This window comes from Artemia sp. Qi Xiang Cuo, chromosome 3, assembly GCF_049724085.1.
Source record: "Artemia sp. Qi Xiang Cuo chromosome 3, ASM4972408v1, whole genome shotgun sequence".
In the NCBI taxonomy this organism is placed as follows: domain Eukaryota; kingdom Metazoa; phylum Arthropoda; class Branchiopoda; order Anostraca; family Artemiidae; genus Artemia; species Artemia sp. Qi Xiang Cuo.
In genome coordinates, this window is record NC_142796.1 from 25,655,744 (window position 1) to 25,674,552 (window position 18,809).

The 18,809-nt window shown below is 35.4% G+C and overlaps 1 protein-coding gene across 1 annotated transcript in view; it reads right to left on the bottom strand.

The window, feature by feature from the left end:
• Positions 1 to 18,809, bottom strand: part of LOC148953920 (protein MON2 homolog) — a 118,283-nt gene that overhangs the window by 37,367 nt on the left and 62,107 nt on the right. The window contains exons 9-11 of the mRNA XM_089086022.1: positions 12,344 to 12,580; positions 8,100 to 8,401; positions 1,362 to 1,732 (exon numbers count right to left, since the gene is read on the bottom strand). Of these exons, the coding sequence (XP_088942148.1) occupies positions 1,362 to 1,732; positions 8,100 to 8,401; positions 12,344 to 12,580 (910 nt within the window). The remainder of the gene's footprint in view (positions 1 to 1,361; positions 1,733 to 8,099; positions 8,402 to 12,343; positions 12,581 to 18,809) is intronic.

Here is an 18,809-nt window from a genome sequence, read left to right on the forward strand (position 1 = left end):
TTGGTACACATATTGCGATCAAAATCCCATTTTTGGAGTTTAGGTTTCTATCAACATCTAAGAGTTTAGGTCTCTTTAATTAGAAATACTAAAATGGAATTCAATACGGACTTCTTTTTTTCTCTGTTTTTTGTTGAATTATTGCGAGAAAATATTTTTAAAAACGATATAATCATCCCAGAAAAAGCTTATGCATTAAAATGTTTTTCGGGAATAAGGCAGAAAGGGGTCTTAAAGTCGAAAATTAATTTTAGGATCTCAGTTACCAGTTTTTTTTTTTTTTTCAAAGAGGTTCTTGGGGAAAATCCCATTTCCATGTTTTCATGCAGATAGGCATATGAATGTAATTTTCCATGCTCCACTAAAGCATTTTGGAATAAAAGAGAGCTGGCAGCGTTTTGAGCTGGCACCTTACAGCTCCCATATTACATGCTTAGTCCAAATAGATTTGTCATAATAAAGAAGGCTAAAAGCTACGTACTTTGGGTGTAAAATCACACCTTACGAGGCCTCAGGCAATATTCCTACCCATCAACAATAGAAAGACCAAATGACCTCCTAATAGCAGGTACGATACTATACAATGTTGTACAGAAATTAATGAAGCCTCAAAAGTATCATCTTTTTCTAAAAATATACAATTTTACTTACCCTAATGGGTAACTTAAAAATCAATAATTTTACATATTTAAAATCATCCAGAAAAGACTTTTTTATACAAAAAATACTACCAAATTTTCTTTGACAGGAGCTCTCTTTACTTATAGTTCGGTACAAAAAACTGTTTGATTTTTCTGTATCTTGTGATGCAGTCGAAGGTAAATTCTGATAACTTATGGAGCGAAAGTTAACCTGCCTGAAAAGCGAAAAGGATCTTTTAAGGTCATTTTAATAAGTAAAACTTTTTTCTTTCTACATAATACAGCATTTTTATTCTGTTAGGTTTTAGTATATGAAGAGACAAAAATATAAATCACCAGATTAAATTACATAATATTAAATTAAAAAAATAATCAAAATTTAAAAAAAAATCAAAATTAATAAAATACTATTCGAGTAAACAAATTAGAAATTAATCGTATTATAAAATGATTTTAAATTATGGAAATTAAAATATAAGTAATTACTATAAGCGTAAATAATAATAACCATTTTTAGTAGATATAAACAAAAATATATAAATGATTACAATTAAAATTAAAAAAATATGACTAAAATAATGAAAACATAATATAAATGTTAATTTTATTAAAAAACAATTAGAATTTTATTTAATCAAAATTAATTAAAATTAAATAAAAAATAATTAAAATAGATAAAACTTAAATCAATAAAGTTTAATCAAAATTAAACTAAAATACCCAATTTGAGTATGCCACTTCCATTGACTCATTCAAAAGTTTACAAAGCCCATCCAACATTTGGCGAAGAGATAAATCATCCAATGTATTACTGGTTTCGAACAGATCAACCATCATTGAAGAAACAATAGGTATATCCGCCATAACTGCCGTTGTAAGAACGTTATTTGAGTCAACTAATGGATTACGTCCTTTAATACCACCAGCAATTGGCTTGATCCCAAGAATCCACGACAAATGCTGCAGCGTTATTAAAACAACATTCCAAGATGTCACTTCAAGAACTGAGCCGTATTTTTGAGCCAAAGTCAATATAGATCGCATCACTTGTAGATTTTTGGCTGTGAGCATAACTGGGCCTTGTTGTATACCTTAAATTAAAGAATATATTATCACGCACAAAGATAACACTTATAGAGTCAAAAAAAGTTCCATCTAGGATCGAACTTAGAACTACTGCATGCAAAACAGTCGTAATGAAAACTTCAACCACAGCCAAAAAATTTTATAATCTATATATTCTCTTTTTTTTTAATTATTATTAAAGCCTCGGGAAAACAACAGAAAAATTCAAAATATTCTAGTTATACGAAAAAAGTCTGTTCTCAGTAGACATTAATGTAATTGAAAAGTACAGAACAAACACAAAAAAAGGACGAAGATCTTCTATAACCATTGCTGGCGCATAGGGGGTCGAAATGACGTTTCGGTTGTTGGCTCTTTTTTACAAGGACGCATAGCAAGCCTGTCACCCAGCCTTGCTGCAACGGGAATCGATCCTTAGGTCGCATTGCCAAGATAAGCATTAATTCACAGTGCTGCAACAGGGTAACAAATTTTAAACGAACGGTAAATTTAGAAATTTAGTAACTAAATATGGGCGTACAATCTGATTTGCAACTTTATTTTGAGCCAAAAAAAAAACATAAATACAAAACCGTACCAAGGATTTTTTTTCGGAGGCAATTTTACTCAAAGATTTTTTTCAGGGGGTTTTACACAAAAAAAAATGTTACGTTTTACGAGTCGAACAAATATTTCGGGGAGGGGGGCGTTCAAACCCCCCTGATCCTCCTCTGGGTACGGCCTTGTATGAATATATAAATTGTTTTCACCTATTTAGCTCAATTTGAGTTAATATTTCATCTATTCAGCCTATTGAAGAGTTAAGGTTGATTTTCCTCCAATTCTCCTTCTCAAAACGTGAATTTGAAAAGACAACATACACATGAAGATAGTATGAAAACTGTGCATTATCAGGAACCATTAAGGAAACCCTAGACGGTCAATTATTTTGATCAAAAGCTTCCGTCAATCGATTGATTCAAGCATGATTGACGGCCAATGAACCTGTTTGACACTTGAGTGAAGCGCTGATGGTGATTAATAGAAAGTTTGAATGACTCAATCGGTTGACGAGGGTGATCGACCGTCAAGACTAGTTTTGTTCAAATATTGCGTCAGTCACACGCCAACAATAATCGAAGATATACCGAAAGAAAGAAAAAATGTGGAGCGCGAGTTTATTTGTTAATTAATTGAGTTATACCGGGATCACCCTGAGTTATGGAAAATTAAAAGTAAAGACTATTTTAACCGTAATAAGACAAGTGCAGCATTGGGCAGTGTATTGCAGGCGGTAAAGATATTGAAACCAGATTACACAGTTCTCGAACTAAAAAAGAAAATCAATGTTTTAAGATACGAACTTCAATCACGAATACAAGGCAATCGAACAAAAAACAAGAAGTCTGTAGCTTCAGTAGATGACATCCTACAGCCTTTCTTGTTATACTGTAACGACTTTGCATTGCTTAGGAATCAGATTAAAATTGGTGAAACAGAAGAAACAAAGGTAAGAATTGTACATTATTGCACAAGCATTATAAACTGTATTTTTTAATGTGTAGCGTTTACCCCCCCCCCCCCCGCAGAAAATAACACCCCTATGTGGCTGGTTGGTCTCTAATCCCTTTGCACTTAAAAAAAAGGACTAGAACTCTCAATTTCTGATATAATGAGCTTACTCCGAAATTTCTGCGATAATGACGTGGAAGAAGGGATGGAGAAGGGGCAGTCCCCTTCCTATACAGAATATATTCTGCTCATTTTGGGGTTTAATGTTACTATTTACTTTCATAATAACAGCGTAGACCAGAATTATTCCCAAAAACATAAGGGAGTAGATATCGATTTCACAGTTTTGATGTGTTTTTTAAATTTTCTCTTGTACACCTCTCGCCTACCAAAAAACCTTTGCTAGAAAATACTCTTTTGTCGCGTTTTTGATGGACAAATTTTTACGGAGGAGGGGATCACCGGCATGATTTTAAAAGCCATCAAAACTTAAATTATTTTCGCAAATTAAAGTGTGCTAAGAAAGAATTTTCACCCGAGTTCATCCGCAAGAAATTTTTTCGGTGGTATTTTCAGCTAGAATGAAAAAAAAAATGGAAAAAAAGAGGAAAAAGAGAAGAGAAAAAAAAGGAACAGCCACATTCCACTGCCAACTTGTGAAGTTAGCTAAGGAATACTTCAAGCAACCTCAGACAGAAAACAATATTCTAGCTCAAGATTGGGCTATGAAAATGAAGAAGCTACGCCTAGACCAAAAACGATTTGCTGAAAAAATTGTTAACGATATGCTTTTTGAAGCGGAGTTGTGCAATCGAACGAGAGAAGGAGTGCGTCTCTCATCTTTCTTTTCTCTATTGGGCTTTATTAACTTGATTAAAAAATCAGAACTATCTTAGCTATTTCTGAGAAATTTTCTGCAGTCCTCTCCTTCCGTGTCATGCAGACGGTCGAGTAAATGATCATTAGTGCAGTTATTTACCATCTTTTACCGCTCCTTGGACCAACGACGTTTCATGTTTTCTCTTTTTCCACTTTAGCGGAGCCAAAGTACATGCAAGAAAAGCCAAATCAGTATTATGCTGCATTTCACACACGGTATACTTCACTACCCGATTGTGAACTGAAACTATAAATCTAGCCGTGAGTTAAAATTAAACTTAAAACTAGCTTTGGTCGAGATTGAAGGGTTGATTGAAGTTTGATTGAAGCACACGTCAATCGATTGACAAAAGCTTTTGATCAAAATAATTGACCGTCTAGGGTATACTTTGATATATATCACTATATATTTTCCAGAATTGCTAACTGAGAATTAACGATTCAACACAACCTCTGGTTACATTTATAGAATTGTTTCCTATAGTGGCTTAGCATTTAGTTTGTATAATATTCTGACAATCTGTGCGTTTTCCTTTAGTAGGATATTGAGTTTTTGATCTGACTTAGTAAGTCACATCGCGTCTTCTTTCTGTTCTATCTGGTTCTTTGTTTATTTAATATGCCCGGGCATGTGCTGAGTTTCCTCGCTGCCAGATAAGTGTTGTTTTTTATTTGGTATTGTAGTTAGACTAATAAAAACCGTAAGCCTAAACCTTAATGTGATCAGAGTTCAATACGAACTCTGTTATAAAGTCTTCATCCGTTCTTGAATACTTTCTCCTTTATGAAAGGAGAAAGTATTTTTCCTCTTTCTGCTTTGACTACTCTTCCTTTTTTCTCCTTTCTATAGGAATTTGAGGACTGTCCACTCGGGAAAATACTTAGTCGCTTCTAAGTTAAATGATTTTTTTTTTCGTTTCTCTTATTTATTTTTTATGAGCAAAAGAGTGTGCCTAATTTATCAGAAAGGAGACTGGTGCTAGTCTCTAAGAAAACATCCCCAACTCTATCTAGCATTTGACGTTTCTTGGCATTTTTTAGAGTAGTAATAAGGCAAAATCAGTGTGATTAATGTAGTAGGCAAAATTAGTGCAGTAATAAATGTCTGATCTCACTCTGAAAGAAAAACACAATAAAAAAGTGAAACAAATTTACAGAAACGTCAAACATTAGATGGCACTTGTGATATTTTTTTTACATTAGCGCCAGTTTCCACTCTTATAGCTTGCCCACACTTATAGCTCTGAACCAGAAAACACCATTAGATATAACATTTTACAAAAAAATCAACTGATGTCATCAAAGTTATATTACAAAAAAAAATCAATGGATATCCCATGATTTAGTTAAAAAAATTGGATTATTATAATTTAGTTGAAAAAGATTTATGTTCGATAGCTTTTGAAAAGCCAATGAGCAAAGCTAAGTCCCAGGACAAATTATGACAACGAGTCATTAATTCATCATATAATTTTTCGTCAGGGACCTATTTTTCCTCCAATGCTGTTTGGCTCAAAATCACTTGTTTTTTTTTTTTTTTTTTTCTCAGAATCTGAGAATTTTGCTAGAGAACCTTGCGGAAAAGGCGATTACAGGATTCTTAAATGCAGTGGCGCAGTTTAAGGTTCTGCAATCCACAGAGGCTGGTCATTACCGTAGGGGTAAATAGATTTATAATACAGTAAGTTAGAAGATTTCTCTTATGATAGAAAGGAATTACTTAGACGAAGAAGGGTTTCATCACCAAGCTTTGCTTTCTTCTAATAGAACTAAACATCTTTTGAGGAGAAAGTTCGGATATTCGAAGTTTTTTCTAGTTTTAAATTTGGGAAAATGTTGATGAGTGGGTGAGTTTTATAAACATATTTTAGACCATGGAGAAAATCTCGCAATTTGTTCTGGCGAGGGTGGGGGGGGAGAGTGGGAGGAAACTGAATCGAGGAGGGAAGTGAAATCAAGGATTTTTTCAGTTATATCCCATAATCTTTACGCTTTTTCCTACGATTTTCGTATAAATTGTCAGTTTTTAAGGTGTAATAAATGTACATCAAATTCCGATTAGCAAAGAGAAGTCACAAGTTCATCACTAATTTTTCTCGAAGATTCTTTTTTCATCTAATGAATTCACTGATTGAATTCAGAGACAATGATTGAATTCATAATAACATTGATTGAGCTCATGAATTTCAGATCTATCCTTTGATCCAGCCAGAATTACTATTACAACTTTTTTCTAGATCTAAAGTTGTTTAAAAGGAGGAAAGCATGTTTCTGAAGCCTAATCAGTGTTTCTACAACAGAATGGTTGTACCCTAATAAGTGTTTCTAAGAATACAAGCCTAATCAGTGTTTCTACAACCGAAAGGAAACTGCAAGGCAAATGTCAAAAACATAATCTTGTAGAAAGATAAATTGAATCTCAGCTATCGAGTGACAAAACCGTTATCTTACATTGAAGTATTAAGACGGCATGATGGAAGAAATATAGCATACTGAAAATCTAAGCAGGGAAACTAAACCTTAAGAAAAATGTTTCAAATAGCACTAGACATAAAAAAATAATTAGACAAATACATTGGTGTGAACAAAATCGCTTCAAAACATTGAGTACATTTTGAATTTCAACCCAAACGTCTTTTGAACTAAGTTGAAATTCGTGGAACATGGGATCGATTATAACCAATTCTGTTAGAAATCACTTCTTGCCCAAGTTTGAACCTGGAAATCAGACCCTAGTTGACTAATTAGACTAAAGCATGAGTTCACCCCAAGATCGGTCAAAAGAATTCCACTCTCTGTAAAAACTGAAAATGTTATGTTAAAAATACATAAGGCTGCCATCTCACCTGGAGAAATTTCTCTGACCTCCCTTATAGCGCTTGCCTAGGGCTTGCAGGAAAACTGTCAGAATCTGCAGGTCTTACTGCGCACCATAATTTACGTCGTTTTATTTAAATAATTGTTAAGTGTGCAAGTTTGCTTTTTTGTTTTTGATGTACTCCACTTTTTTTTGTTCATAATGGATAATAAATAAATTATTATTATTATATAGCTAGAGCAGTGTACAACTATTATTTTATTAGCTTAGATTTGTCATCTTAGGGTTCATGTTCCCCACGTAAGTTTAATGCGCTATTTTTCCACTTTCCTATGGTTTTAATGTATCAAAGAAAAACAAAAACTTTGCAGTCATTTCATAGCTAAAATATAGTTCTATCCATCTCCCGATTAAATTTTTGAAATTAAGTGTACAGGGTTCCGTAGATTAAAGTACGATCTAAATTGGTTTAAAATCGTTAAAAAACCTTTTTTAAGTAAGTTTAGATCTTTCTGGAAGAAAAAGTCTAAACTTAAAAAAAACTAACTTTTTCGCATGTTGATAAATGGTGAGCGTAGCACAGATATCTCCTGACTCTCAGCCTTTGGCCAGGAGCACAATATGTGGTTGGGGGCAAATAATCCGACGCCTTGCGTGTTTTTTCCCCCAGATTTCAGCAGGTACCAATTTAGAACTGGGTCGACTCTAACTGATCTTACAGAGTCAAACCGCAAACAACCGTTCCAAACCAAATAACTAGCAGCGCCAGGATTCGAACCCCTGTCTTCTCAGACAAAGGATTTCAAGTCTAAGTAATATCGTAATTCCAGCCCGATGAACAAATACTTCTGAGAATAAGGAATCAAATGATACAAGCATCTTGTCCTTTTGGAACAATTTGTAACTAGAGACTTGTCACCAGATTACTTGTTTCACAGGGAGTATATACCACAATCAAAAATAATTTTAATCTTTAACCATCTTCACCCCTCAGGGATATTTTAGAGTAAACGCTTCAGTTGAATTGTGCTTTAGTCAATAGTTTGATTATAATTGTTGCAAAATTATTAATTTATTTTGTTGCCAGATAACTATTTGTGAGAGTGGTTACTGGGGAAAATATTAGAACCCATAGCATGTATATATCTTAGCATACACTCGTGCAAATACAATTTGAGAAGTACCTTGAGGCATTCCAGGTGTCACCAATGGCGTTCCAACAGCAACAACATGAGGTCGATAATCATTATCATTTGCTTGTTGCTGAAGTGACTGATAATAAGCCTGATCATTACTGCCCGTTTTTACATGTCCTTTAGATGTGGGTGAAACACCAAGTACAGCAAGTCCATAATGTGGCGGCAAGGAAGCTCTACAAATGGCTGTGATGATTGCATCACGTGGAGTGTCGAGTTTGATTTTCCCACTAAGTCCTGCTAAGCCCTCTAAAGCTCTTAGTAAACTGTCAGTGCCAACTTCGTCAGTACTATAAAAATGAATAAAACTGCGAATAAAACAAAATAAAAATGCTGTACAACGAACAAGATTTGAAATGCATAGAGCTTTAGGTCTTACCAAACATTTAAAGGAGCCTTTAAGGGCTCCTTTGGTTTAAAACTGTCTTTAATCTGCCAGTTGAAATAGTCATTAAGACGATGATTTGATTATTTTTAACTCCCAAGTCAAAACTATTGATCCTTCAGCAAGCGAAGTATTAGGAACAGTGAAACAAAAAATTAGTAGCCAAGATTCAAAAGTCACCCCCTACCCTTTACAAAGCTCTTTTGTAAAGGTCCAGTGGACATTGTCCGTCATGAGTCAACCCAAAATCAATTCGATCTTCCATATTTTAGTTTTGAGACTATCTATCTTAGTTCTGCCCTACGATGGATGATAGACTTATCTATCAATAAGTAAAATGACATCATTTTTATACAGTCCTAAAAAGGGTTTATGCCAGATTTGCCTCTCACTCAGACTATCTGTCTTGGCTTCATCCCCAATTAGCCATGGCTTGATGGCAACTTTATTTTAATTCAGGAGGTAGAGATGAGCCTAGCACCCTCTCTAAAAAGGAAAAGTTGCTCCACTCCTGAATAACATCCTTTCCGGTTTAATACTTAAACTGCCTTAAAAAAAATCAAATAAAATAAATTGAGTATCAATCAAAGCCTCTTTTTTCAAACGGTCAGTTTATCCTAATTTTCCTTAATCAGCTCCTAAGGTCAGCATTAACATTCTCGAATAACCCTCTGCAATACTGAAATATACGAACAATATACGCTTAATTCTAGTAATTACTAGTGATGCGAGGATGAATCAGAATTGTGTTAATCGTGGTTTTTAAACGATAGAACAAGAGTCGAGCAAATTTTCTCAAACCTTGAAACGATTCTAGCGTGTAATTCAGCTTTTCATTGAAAAAAAAAACAATTCATCTTTTCTCAAACGAAGTTATTGCTGCAACACTGTGAGACTGGGCAATCAAATTTGTATGCAGCGATTTGGATGCAGTAGAACTATTTGATTAGCCACCTTATTATGAAACAGGTCAATTGATTAATAAGAGAATGCATGCTATTACTTCGCATAGATTGCATCTTTATCAAATTTTTTTGATCAGCATTACTTGGGAAAGTAATAATAGGCGATGCCAAAAGTGTCAGGCATCGGGGTTGCCACCCATATATCACTAGGGGTTGTCACCCCTAGTGATATATCACTATTTCTAGTTATTTTTATCTAGCTAGTGATTTTTGTTCTAAAACTAGTTATTTTTTCCTAGATCTAGTAATTTTCCACGATATAGAGCGTAGATTTATGATTCAATCGAATAAATCATACAAGAAACTAATTTAAAAAAAAAACAAAAAAAAACGCAAAACAGTGATTCACTATAGTTCCTAATATGTTCCAGATTAGCATTTATCCAAACATACCGCCTTTGAAACTTCTGATTTCCCATCATATATAGACACCAAGCCAAAATTCGTTCTTACCGTTGCTATAGCTAGAAAGATTACAAATAAATGACCGCAACCCCTCTGAAACGGCCGTATTTGTCTTAAGGTAAATTTACTTGGTTTTTGTATATTTCCTCTTTTTTGCCCTTTGTAAAAGCTGCGATGTGATTGAACTTAGGAATGTACATTTTCTGAATTTTTGTTTACCGTCATTATGCCGACGTGGAAAATTTCATTCAAGTTTGGTTTTATGTCTGTCATTCTTAAAGCGTATGGTTTATGACATAAACAAATGAAATTATTCTATCAAACTAATATTCTTGATTTTCTTGTTTCATCATTATTTAATTAACACCAAACCGGGGGCGGATCCAGGATTTTTTTAGGGAGGGGGCACAAAATAGGTTGGTCCGAAAAAAAATTTTAGGGGGGGCAAAAGCGGGGAAGACAAGAAACGTGCGTTAGGAGCAAGTTTAAATAAAGTAAAATTGATTTAATTAAGTAAATTACACTACGGTGGACGACGCGAGGGGGGGCACCCAACTCCCCCGCCCCCACCCCCAGGCTCCGCCACTGCAACAAACGTAAGCAGAAGAGCCTTTAGGAATAGGTTCCCGAGGAATCTCCCCACTTCACAATTCCCTAACATTTTTCTTGCACTTACACTGTTTTATACTTTTCCATTTACCCCCCCCCCTCGTCCGTAAAAGAGAAGTTTTGCATCCATGTTTGGCTGCAACCTAAGTCTTCTGGGGTTGAAGCGTCTATTAATGCATTTTCAATGAAAAGACTAATACATTATTTTATTATATTGATCTATCAAATAAATCACTACATTTAAAGTACTTTCCAAAAGAAAGCATGAAAAAAATTAAATCAAGAGACCCTTCTTTTTAGCTCCGTTCTTGCAATAGCAAATCTTATTTTTGTACTTGCTTGAGAGGGCCCTTATTAGAATTCAAGTTCCCAATTCATTTCAAAACGAGGTCGAGGCCGAAGGCCTCGACCGAGTCCGTTGATTTTGAATTGAAGTTATCAAGTATTTTGCACTCGTCTTATCCAGTGATCAATTAGCTTTCTAGATCAAACAAAAGTCTGCAAAACCGTCAAACAGCATTAATACACACTAGGGATAAACAAAAAAAGGGCCTTACTTGCCTTATTGAGTTCTAAGATTTTCATAAGCATCAAAGATCTATCACAGGTCATGCCTACAATGTCGTATATGCCTAATAGGAGGAAGCTGGGGGTCGGCTTCAACATGTTCACAAAATGATTCCGAATCTCTAACCCCGAGACTATAAAATATTTTTTGTCTGAGCTATTTTACACATTGATTTATTGTAAATTGTACAGGAAATACAATTACTTTACACTTGGAGTCAATTGCACTTGTTGAATAAATAAAGAGAAGACAAAAATTGTCAGAGCCACGAGGTATAGCCCATTTAAGGTCAACAAGCAAGTAAATTTACTTTTTTTTTTAAATACTGCCCTTTTAGAGGGGTAGCAGACAATTGTTTGTAATCTTCCGAGCTATAGCATCGATAAGAATGAACTTTGGCTTGCTGACACCTAATTAAATTTTTTTTTTTGCAATTAGTTTTAAAGTCTACAGTTCAAAAAGAGCAAATTATTGAAGTCAACTGCCACATCAGAAAAATTTGTAGCATTAATTTGATATTCTCGCACATAGCACTAATCACTTTAATGCATTTATCTGGTATAACATGTAAGGATAGGACCTTCGCTAAAGCTTTACGAGCTCAATCAAACGCTTGGTCATAATCTATAAAACAGAGGACTAAAGAGGTTTGATGACTCGGGCACTACTCAATTATTGATCTAACAGTAAATATTTTGTCGACACATCCTCTGCCCTCCGTAAAACAGCAACGCTCTTCTCTTAAAACTTTATCTACAACCTCTCTAAGTCTAGAAAGTATCGTCATACTAAGTAATCTGCTTCCTACAGAAAACAAGCTAATGCTTCTATAATTATCACACTGCCGCGTATCACCTTTCTTATAGAGCGGTTAATTGGTTACTTCCTGATTTACTGAACCGGCTTTATTAGGAAGCGTTCTATCTCCTTTTCTAATTAGCAAAAACGCTTAAAACTGGAGCTTTTCATACCAACATTTCTTTTGATATACTTTCGATGACTAAAAGGTGTGCCTTTATCTAAAAAGGAGGAAAAAACAATCTATCGTTAATAACAGTCGTATAACCTAAAGTACTTTTTCCATTGCTCTACTCTCCTCAAAGTTGTTGTCTTGTTGCCAATCACGTCTTCAGCTTCCACATCTGTACTAAGAGCTACATTAGAATAAAAAAAAAAATCATTTCTGAATTTAGGAAAAGGATCGATTGACTACGTGGCATTTCCACCAAAGAAAAAGAGTAAAAACAGCAAGACGTTTAGATACATTTTTACAGTTGTTAAGACCGAATCGAAGACTTACCTTGCTTCTAAAAGCATACTAATTGCGTTAAGGAGCCCGCACCAACTGGAATTTATCAGCTGTACTTTTAGCTTTCTTTCCTCTTTATCCACAGAAGTAATGTCCCCATCTCCTTCAGTTTCTTCTTCTATTAATATAGTGATCGATTTTATAACGGAGAGCAAACAAGCATATGCTACAGATATTCCATAGCCTTCTGGTATTCCGGGAGGTTCAGTCTTGTCCAAGCCATCCAGACTGCAATAAAAGGGGAAACAAATACAAAAGTGTATGTTTTGAATAAACAAAAATCAAGACGATAAAAATACCCATTCCCCCTCCCCCCAAAAAACATTGTAGAGGGTGCACTTTCTCAGGAATTCTAATTGTGCAGACTTGTAATTTTCAGACCTGCTCATCAAAAGCTTTTTGCATAAGAGTAATTTAAAAAATTCAGAAGAGGTTAAATACGCCTTTGAAAATTAAGGCGATCTTCATGAAAATTGTATCGGAAAACTCGACACGTTTGATAGTCCTTCTTCCCCCCCCCCCCATGGGTGACTACACCAAACTATTGAACGCAGATTATGGGAAGAGGGTTCATTCGAACGGAAAAGAATATCCCCTGAGTCCGTTTTAAGTAAAAAAAGAGATAATGCGTCCACAAATTATCCCGCAAACTCCATTTTGTCCGACAGTTTTGGTTCAAGCATGGCAAAATATGTTATCGAGGAAAAATGATGTGATAATCAATGGGCTGAGAACTATCGAAAGGCTATTCAAACAACCTCCAGTTCCAAGTTCCAAAGTACCATACTGGGGCCTGGTGGTGGTGCATCATCCCTAAATATATCGAATCTCTAAAAAATGCTATTTTTTCAGTAAAACTAACGGTTATACAACATTACATAGTGGCGTAACATCTATTAATAGATATTTTTCAATCATTTGGATTTGTGGAAAGTTTTCTGGGGGGGGGAACAAATTTTAAGTCCGTTTTTTCCAATTTTATATTAGAGGTGCTTCACATAAAATAGAGGAGACGTGGTATTTAACCCCTAACCTCTCCTCATCTAGAGAAATATATTGCGACTCAACACACAACGGGGGTGCTAAGAGATTAAAAGAACTCCTTTTATTGTAGATATAGTAGTTTTTAAATATCAAAGCATCGTGAATAAAAGATGAACTGAAAAGTGAAGGCTTAATAGAGGTGAGAGCCTTCCTCTTACTTGGGACAATTCTGATTTATTTTCAATTGCAAATACACCTAAATGGGCCCTTTTTTTCCAAGGATTTTCAAAGAAAGGTAACTTCTATCGTTAACGAGGGATTTTACAATTAGGAACAGTCAAGATAAAAGTTACCGTTTTCTGAATCAGCTATAAAGGCAATTCTCTTCGCTAGCCAGTTTTCATTATGTGTGTTTTTGGTTTTTGTTTTTTCGGTTACTTTGGGCTTTGGTTCGTTCTTTATGAGATTGCACCTACCAAGCGCGGATCCAAGATTCTTGTTCGGGGGGGGGTTGTTTACTAATTTTCGATTAATTTTACTAATTTTTACTAAGGTTTTACTAACTTTCAACTAATTTTCGACTCGGTCAAAAATTTCGGGGGGGGGGGGTTCAAACCGGGTAATCCCCCTCCCCCCTCCTGGATACGGCCTTGGCACCTACTGCTGCAAGCGTGATTGTTGCCGTAACCCATGCAACGTAGGGGCAAGTACCGTAATTTATACAAATTATTCATCGTTTACAAATTATACCACGCAAAATTGAACTGTGAAAGCAAAACAAGTTTTTGTAACACAAAATAATAATTATTTGAAATCTCTTTGGTAAATTTTAGTCCTAACTTTTTGCATTGAAGTTTAGACAAAGACCCATTACATGACCTTTCTTGTTTATACTAAATTAAAAAAAAACTGAAAGTAAAGAGCAACATTAAAATTAAAACGAACAGGAATTATTCCGTTTATTGGGGGAGGTCGCATCCTCCTCAATACCCCTCTCTTCAGGCTAAAGTTTTAAAGCAATTTTTAAAAAGCTCCTTATTCTACTAAAACAGTCCTTCGTTTCAGGAGTTATCAAACAGTCCATGGTAACGAACTGTAAGTAAGGAGCGACTCGGTTCAATAGCAACCAAAACTCTAAAAAACGGAATCTTGATATCAATAGATACATAAAAAAATCAGCTTATTATGCTGATTCCTAATAGATAAGATATATCAAGTTTAGTATTACCCATCAAAAGTTACAGGCCAGAGAAAACTTACCTGATTTTTTAAATAGGGGGGGGACACCCCTTGAAATTCACGGAATCTTGATGAAAATCAAACCAACATATTCAGAGTACCTAGGAACGCTACTGTAGAAGTTTCAAGCTCCTGTATACTAAAATGTGAAATTTTGCTATTTTTGCCAGAAGACAGATCACGGATGCGTGTTTATTTATTTTTTTTTTTTTCCAGGGATGACTGTATTAAAATAATGGTCCTAGAAGATTGAGAGAGGGCCCATTCGGACGGAAATTAAAAGTTCTAGTGCCCTTTTTAAGTGACCCAAAAAAGATTGGAGGGCAACTGGCCCCCTTTCCACTCCCATTCATTTCCCAAAGTATCTGATCAAAATTTTGTGATACCCATTTTGTTCAGTATAGTTAAAAGATCAAGTAACTATGTCTTTAGGGGGAAAATAACCTCCCGGAGTTGATAGGGCAAGGATTTTAAGTTTATGGAGTGCTCCCGTAGTTTATCTATAGCATTTTACATTGGGAAGTGTACAGAAATTTTTCCAGGGCCTGGGGGGGGGTGAATTTTCCAGGGGAAATTTTACATTGCTGCAATTTGACTGAATTCCTATACGAAATTCTTTTTAATTGTCTTACATTCTCTTTGCCAACTCAATTTTGCATGTGGAGATGTTCCGGAGGAAATATCCAGGGGCTATTTTCCGCGTATTTTGATTTCTGGAAAAAAAATCCATGGAAGGGGACATTTCTGGAGTGATCGAGAAACCGATTAAAGATTAAAGTCTTTTTCAAATGAAAGTATGGCAAGGATAATTTTTCAGGCTGAATCGTCCGCAAAAAATTTTACGGGGAGGGGGATTTTCAGCAAGGATGGAACTGCCAGAGGGAACTTAACATGGTAGTATACTTTACGTTGTATAAAATTTTCACGGAGGAGTTTCCCGTGAGGAGGGGGGGGGGGTATATTTCATTTAGGGGGAGGCAGATTTACCTGCATTATTTAAAAAACGAACAGAAATTAAACGAAAAAACTAGTTTTTTTACTAAAAGAAATTAGCAGCATTAAAACTCAAAACGAACAGAAATTATTCCATATATGAAGGGTTGCACCCTCCTCAATATTCTGCTCTTTACGCTAAAGTTTAACTGTTTTCCCAATTTTTTAAGGACGGCTAGAGAAACACAGGGGTGGTTTTAATTAGAATAGGAAGCTTTTTTAAAGGTGCTAACAGCTTTAGCGTAAATAGAAAGGTACTGAGGAGAGGGCGACCCTTCATATACGGAATAATTTCTGTTCGTTTTGAGTTGTAATGTTGCTCCTTACTTTTAGTTTAAAAAAACTTGTTTTTTTTTATTTAATTCTGTAAAAATTGGAACAAAAGGTCTAACTTTAGCGTAAAAAGCGGAGTATAGAGAAGGAAGCAGCCCCCCTCACATACAGAATAACTTGTGTTCGAATTAAGTTTTAATGCTACTCATTACTTTAAGCTGAAAAAACTTGTTTTTGTTTAATTTCTTATCGTTTTTCAAATAATGCAGGGATACCCGCCTCCCACTCCATGGATATTCCCTACTCATGTCAAATCCCTCCATCGACCGTTCCACAACTTGAAGTGCTCCTCCTACGCCGGGAAATTAACCCCAGGCAATTCCATCTTTGGTGCAAACTCCCCCTATAAAATTTCTTGCAGACAATTTCGCCTGAAAAATTCCCCATAGATTACCGTCATTCAAAAGAAATACTTACTTTTTATTTATTTTATCCTTGTTTACATATTCATACTGAAAATCCCCCGTATGTTTAAAATATTTCCCGGGCCCCCCTTTCCTTCTCCAAAGAAAAATGTTTCCCGAGTAAAATTTCCTAAAGGAAATTTTTTTCTAGTGATAGTTCCGCATGGAGAATCTCTCCTGCAGAAAATCCCCCGCCACAGAAACATTCCCCAGGGAAATCCAACCCCACTGAAAATTTCCCTCTGACAATTCTCCAAGAAAATCTCTACATGTAAAATTAAGTCACCAGAGAGAAAGTAAGACAAACAAAAAAATTTCGTGTTGGAATTCTGGCAAACTCTACCCGTGTAAAATTTTCTCTTGGAAGCTCATCCCCAGCAACTTCCCTATAACGATAAATTCTGCCAAGAAGAAAGTCCCTCCCCAGCAGAAAATTCCGATCCCCCAGTAATGACAGTATACTTCCCAATAACATAAACTATACATAACAATGTTTTTTAACTTGCGGCCCTTTCCCCGGTGGATGTTGGGAATAATATGACCCCCAGAGACATAGTTATAGGACCTTTCAACCGCTGGAAAAAATGGCTATCTGAAAATTTTGCTCAGCCGACTTTGAAGAAAAAGGCGTGTGGGAGGATTTCTTTCTGTCCTCCAGTTTCTTAGGACACTGAAAAAAGACACAAGAACTTTTAATTTCATTTTAAATGAGCCTTCTCCCGATCTTCCCAGACCATAGATTATATACGACCCCCCCCCCTCTGAGAAGAAAAAACACAAAAGAAAGCACATTAACAAGGTTCCATTGCAACTGAACCCTTGTATAACTGAACCCCAGGCAACTGAATACCTGTAACTGAATCCTCGTGCAACTGAATCCCCGTACAACTGAGGCCCCGTGCAACCTAACCATTATGAAACTAAACCCTCCTGCAACTGAACATCGTTGAACCGAACCCTTGAGCAGCTGAACTCCCGTGCAACTCAGTCCCATCTAACTGAGCCCCTTTGTAACTAAACCTCCATGCAACTGAAACTCCGTAGTCGGTTTTAACGTATTCTACAATCTACAATATCAGGCAATATCATGGGGTAAAACACAAGTTAGAATTCTTACATGTTCTTCTTTGGTGTAATTGTTTGTTTTTTAAAGTCAGGAAATAAATGTCTGTCAATATCATTCACAAAAGAGTTCTGTTTTGTTATTAGAAAAATAAAAATAGGACGTCACAAACCCTTAAAGCCAGATTTATTTATTTTTTTTATTTTTGTTAATGGATCTTCCCTTGGCCCTGTCTACATTCTGTGACAGTTTTTCAATAATTTCTTCAATACAGTCATCCCTGGGGAGGCGGAAGAAAGAAAAAGAAGACAGTTCTTCCAATGAAAAAAAAAATTTGGTCGTGACTATTCTCCTTTCTTGGAATTTTGACAGAAAAAATTCCAATTGCTCACTTTCTGCTTTAACCAAACGCCATTTTTGAGGGATCTCGGGTATGTTTTTTTTTTTTTTTATTTGTATAAATTTGGTGCAAATGTTCTTTTATTAATAACGAAATATGAATTAATACGAAAAAAAAATAATAAAAAAATTCACTCCTGCGATACGCCATTAAATTTTCGAGGAGTTGACAACTTCATTGTTATCTACTTTTGGCCAAGATTATCTATCTTGGCTTTACGCCAATTAGCCATGGCTCTCAAGTCTTTCATCACTTCCACCAAGTTGATATAATTCAAATCAAAGAAAGGAGTTTCGTATAATTTATTTTGACAACACTATACTAATGTTTACTATCAGGGCACATAAGTGAAGCTTTGAACCAACTGGACAACATAATATGATTAAAGATAGCAAATTATAATTTTTCCAATCAACATAAACTTTTGAAACGATAATAACTAGTACCCTTGTAGCGGTGCAGTGAAAGAGGCTGTGCTTCCCATTTGGGGGCCACAAGTTCGAATCCTACACGATGCAAATTATACTACACGGAAAGCAAATTCGTTAGAGCTCGTCACTAATTTTTTGTACTTTTTAATGACCCACCAGACTGCTATTCCAGTACATGAGACTGGAAATCCAATTTTAATTAATTTTCCGATTGACATTTTTATTTTAAGTGATTGCAAGGTCCTAGCTCCTCCCAACGCAACCATTCTATCTCCCAAAATTTGCTTTTGTAGACACGTTGCACTTCTTCCGACTTGTATTAGCTTTGATATTTGAAGTATTGAGAAAAAACTATGTTCTTCATTACATCTTTAACAAAACAAAAAACCTCCAATCTTGGCAAGATCAAAGGAGGGTCTTTTTTATAAGGGGGAGAGTCTCTTATTATTCCCTCCTCCAAGAGATGAGACTTGTTTTCCCCCTTTGGTTTAAATATAAATGTGTTAGTAATTTCATAGATAGTTACTATTATTTAGGGGTTAGTTGGGCACCGAGTCGAATTTTGTTCTGGGTGTCACTAACCGTAGGAATGGCCCGGGTGACGGGTACA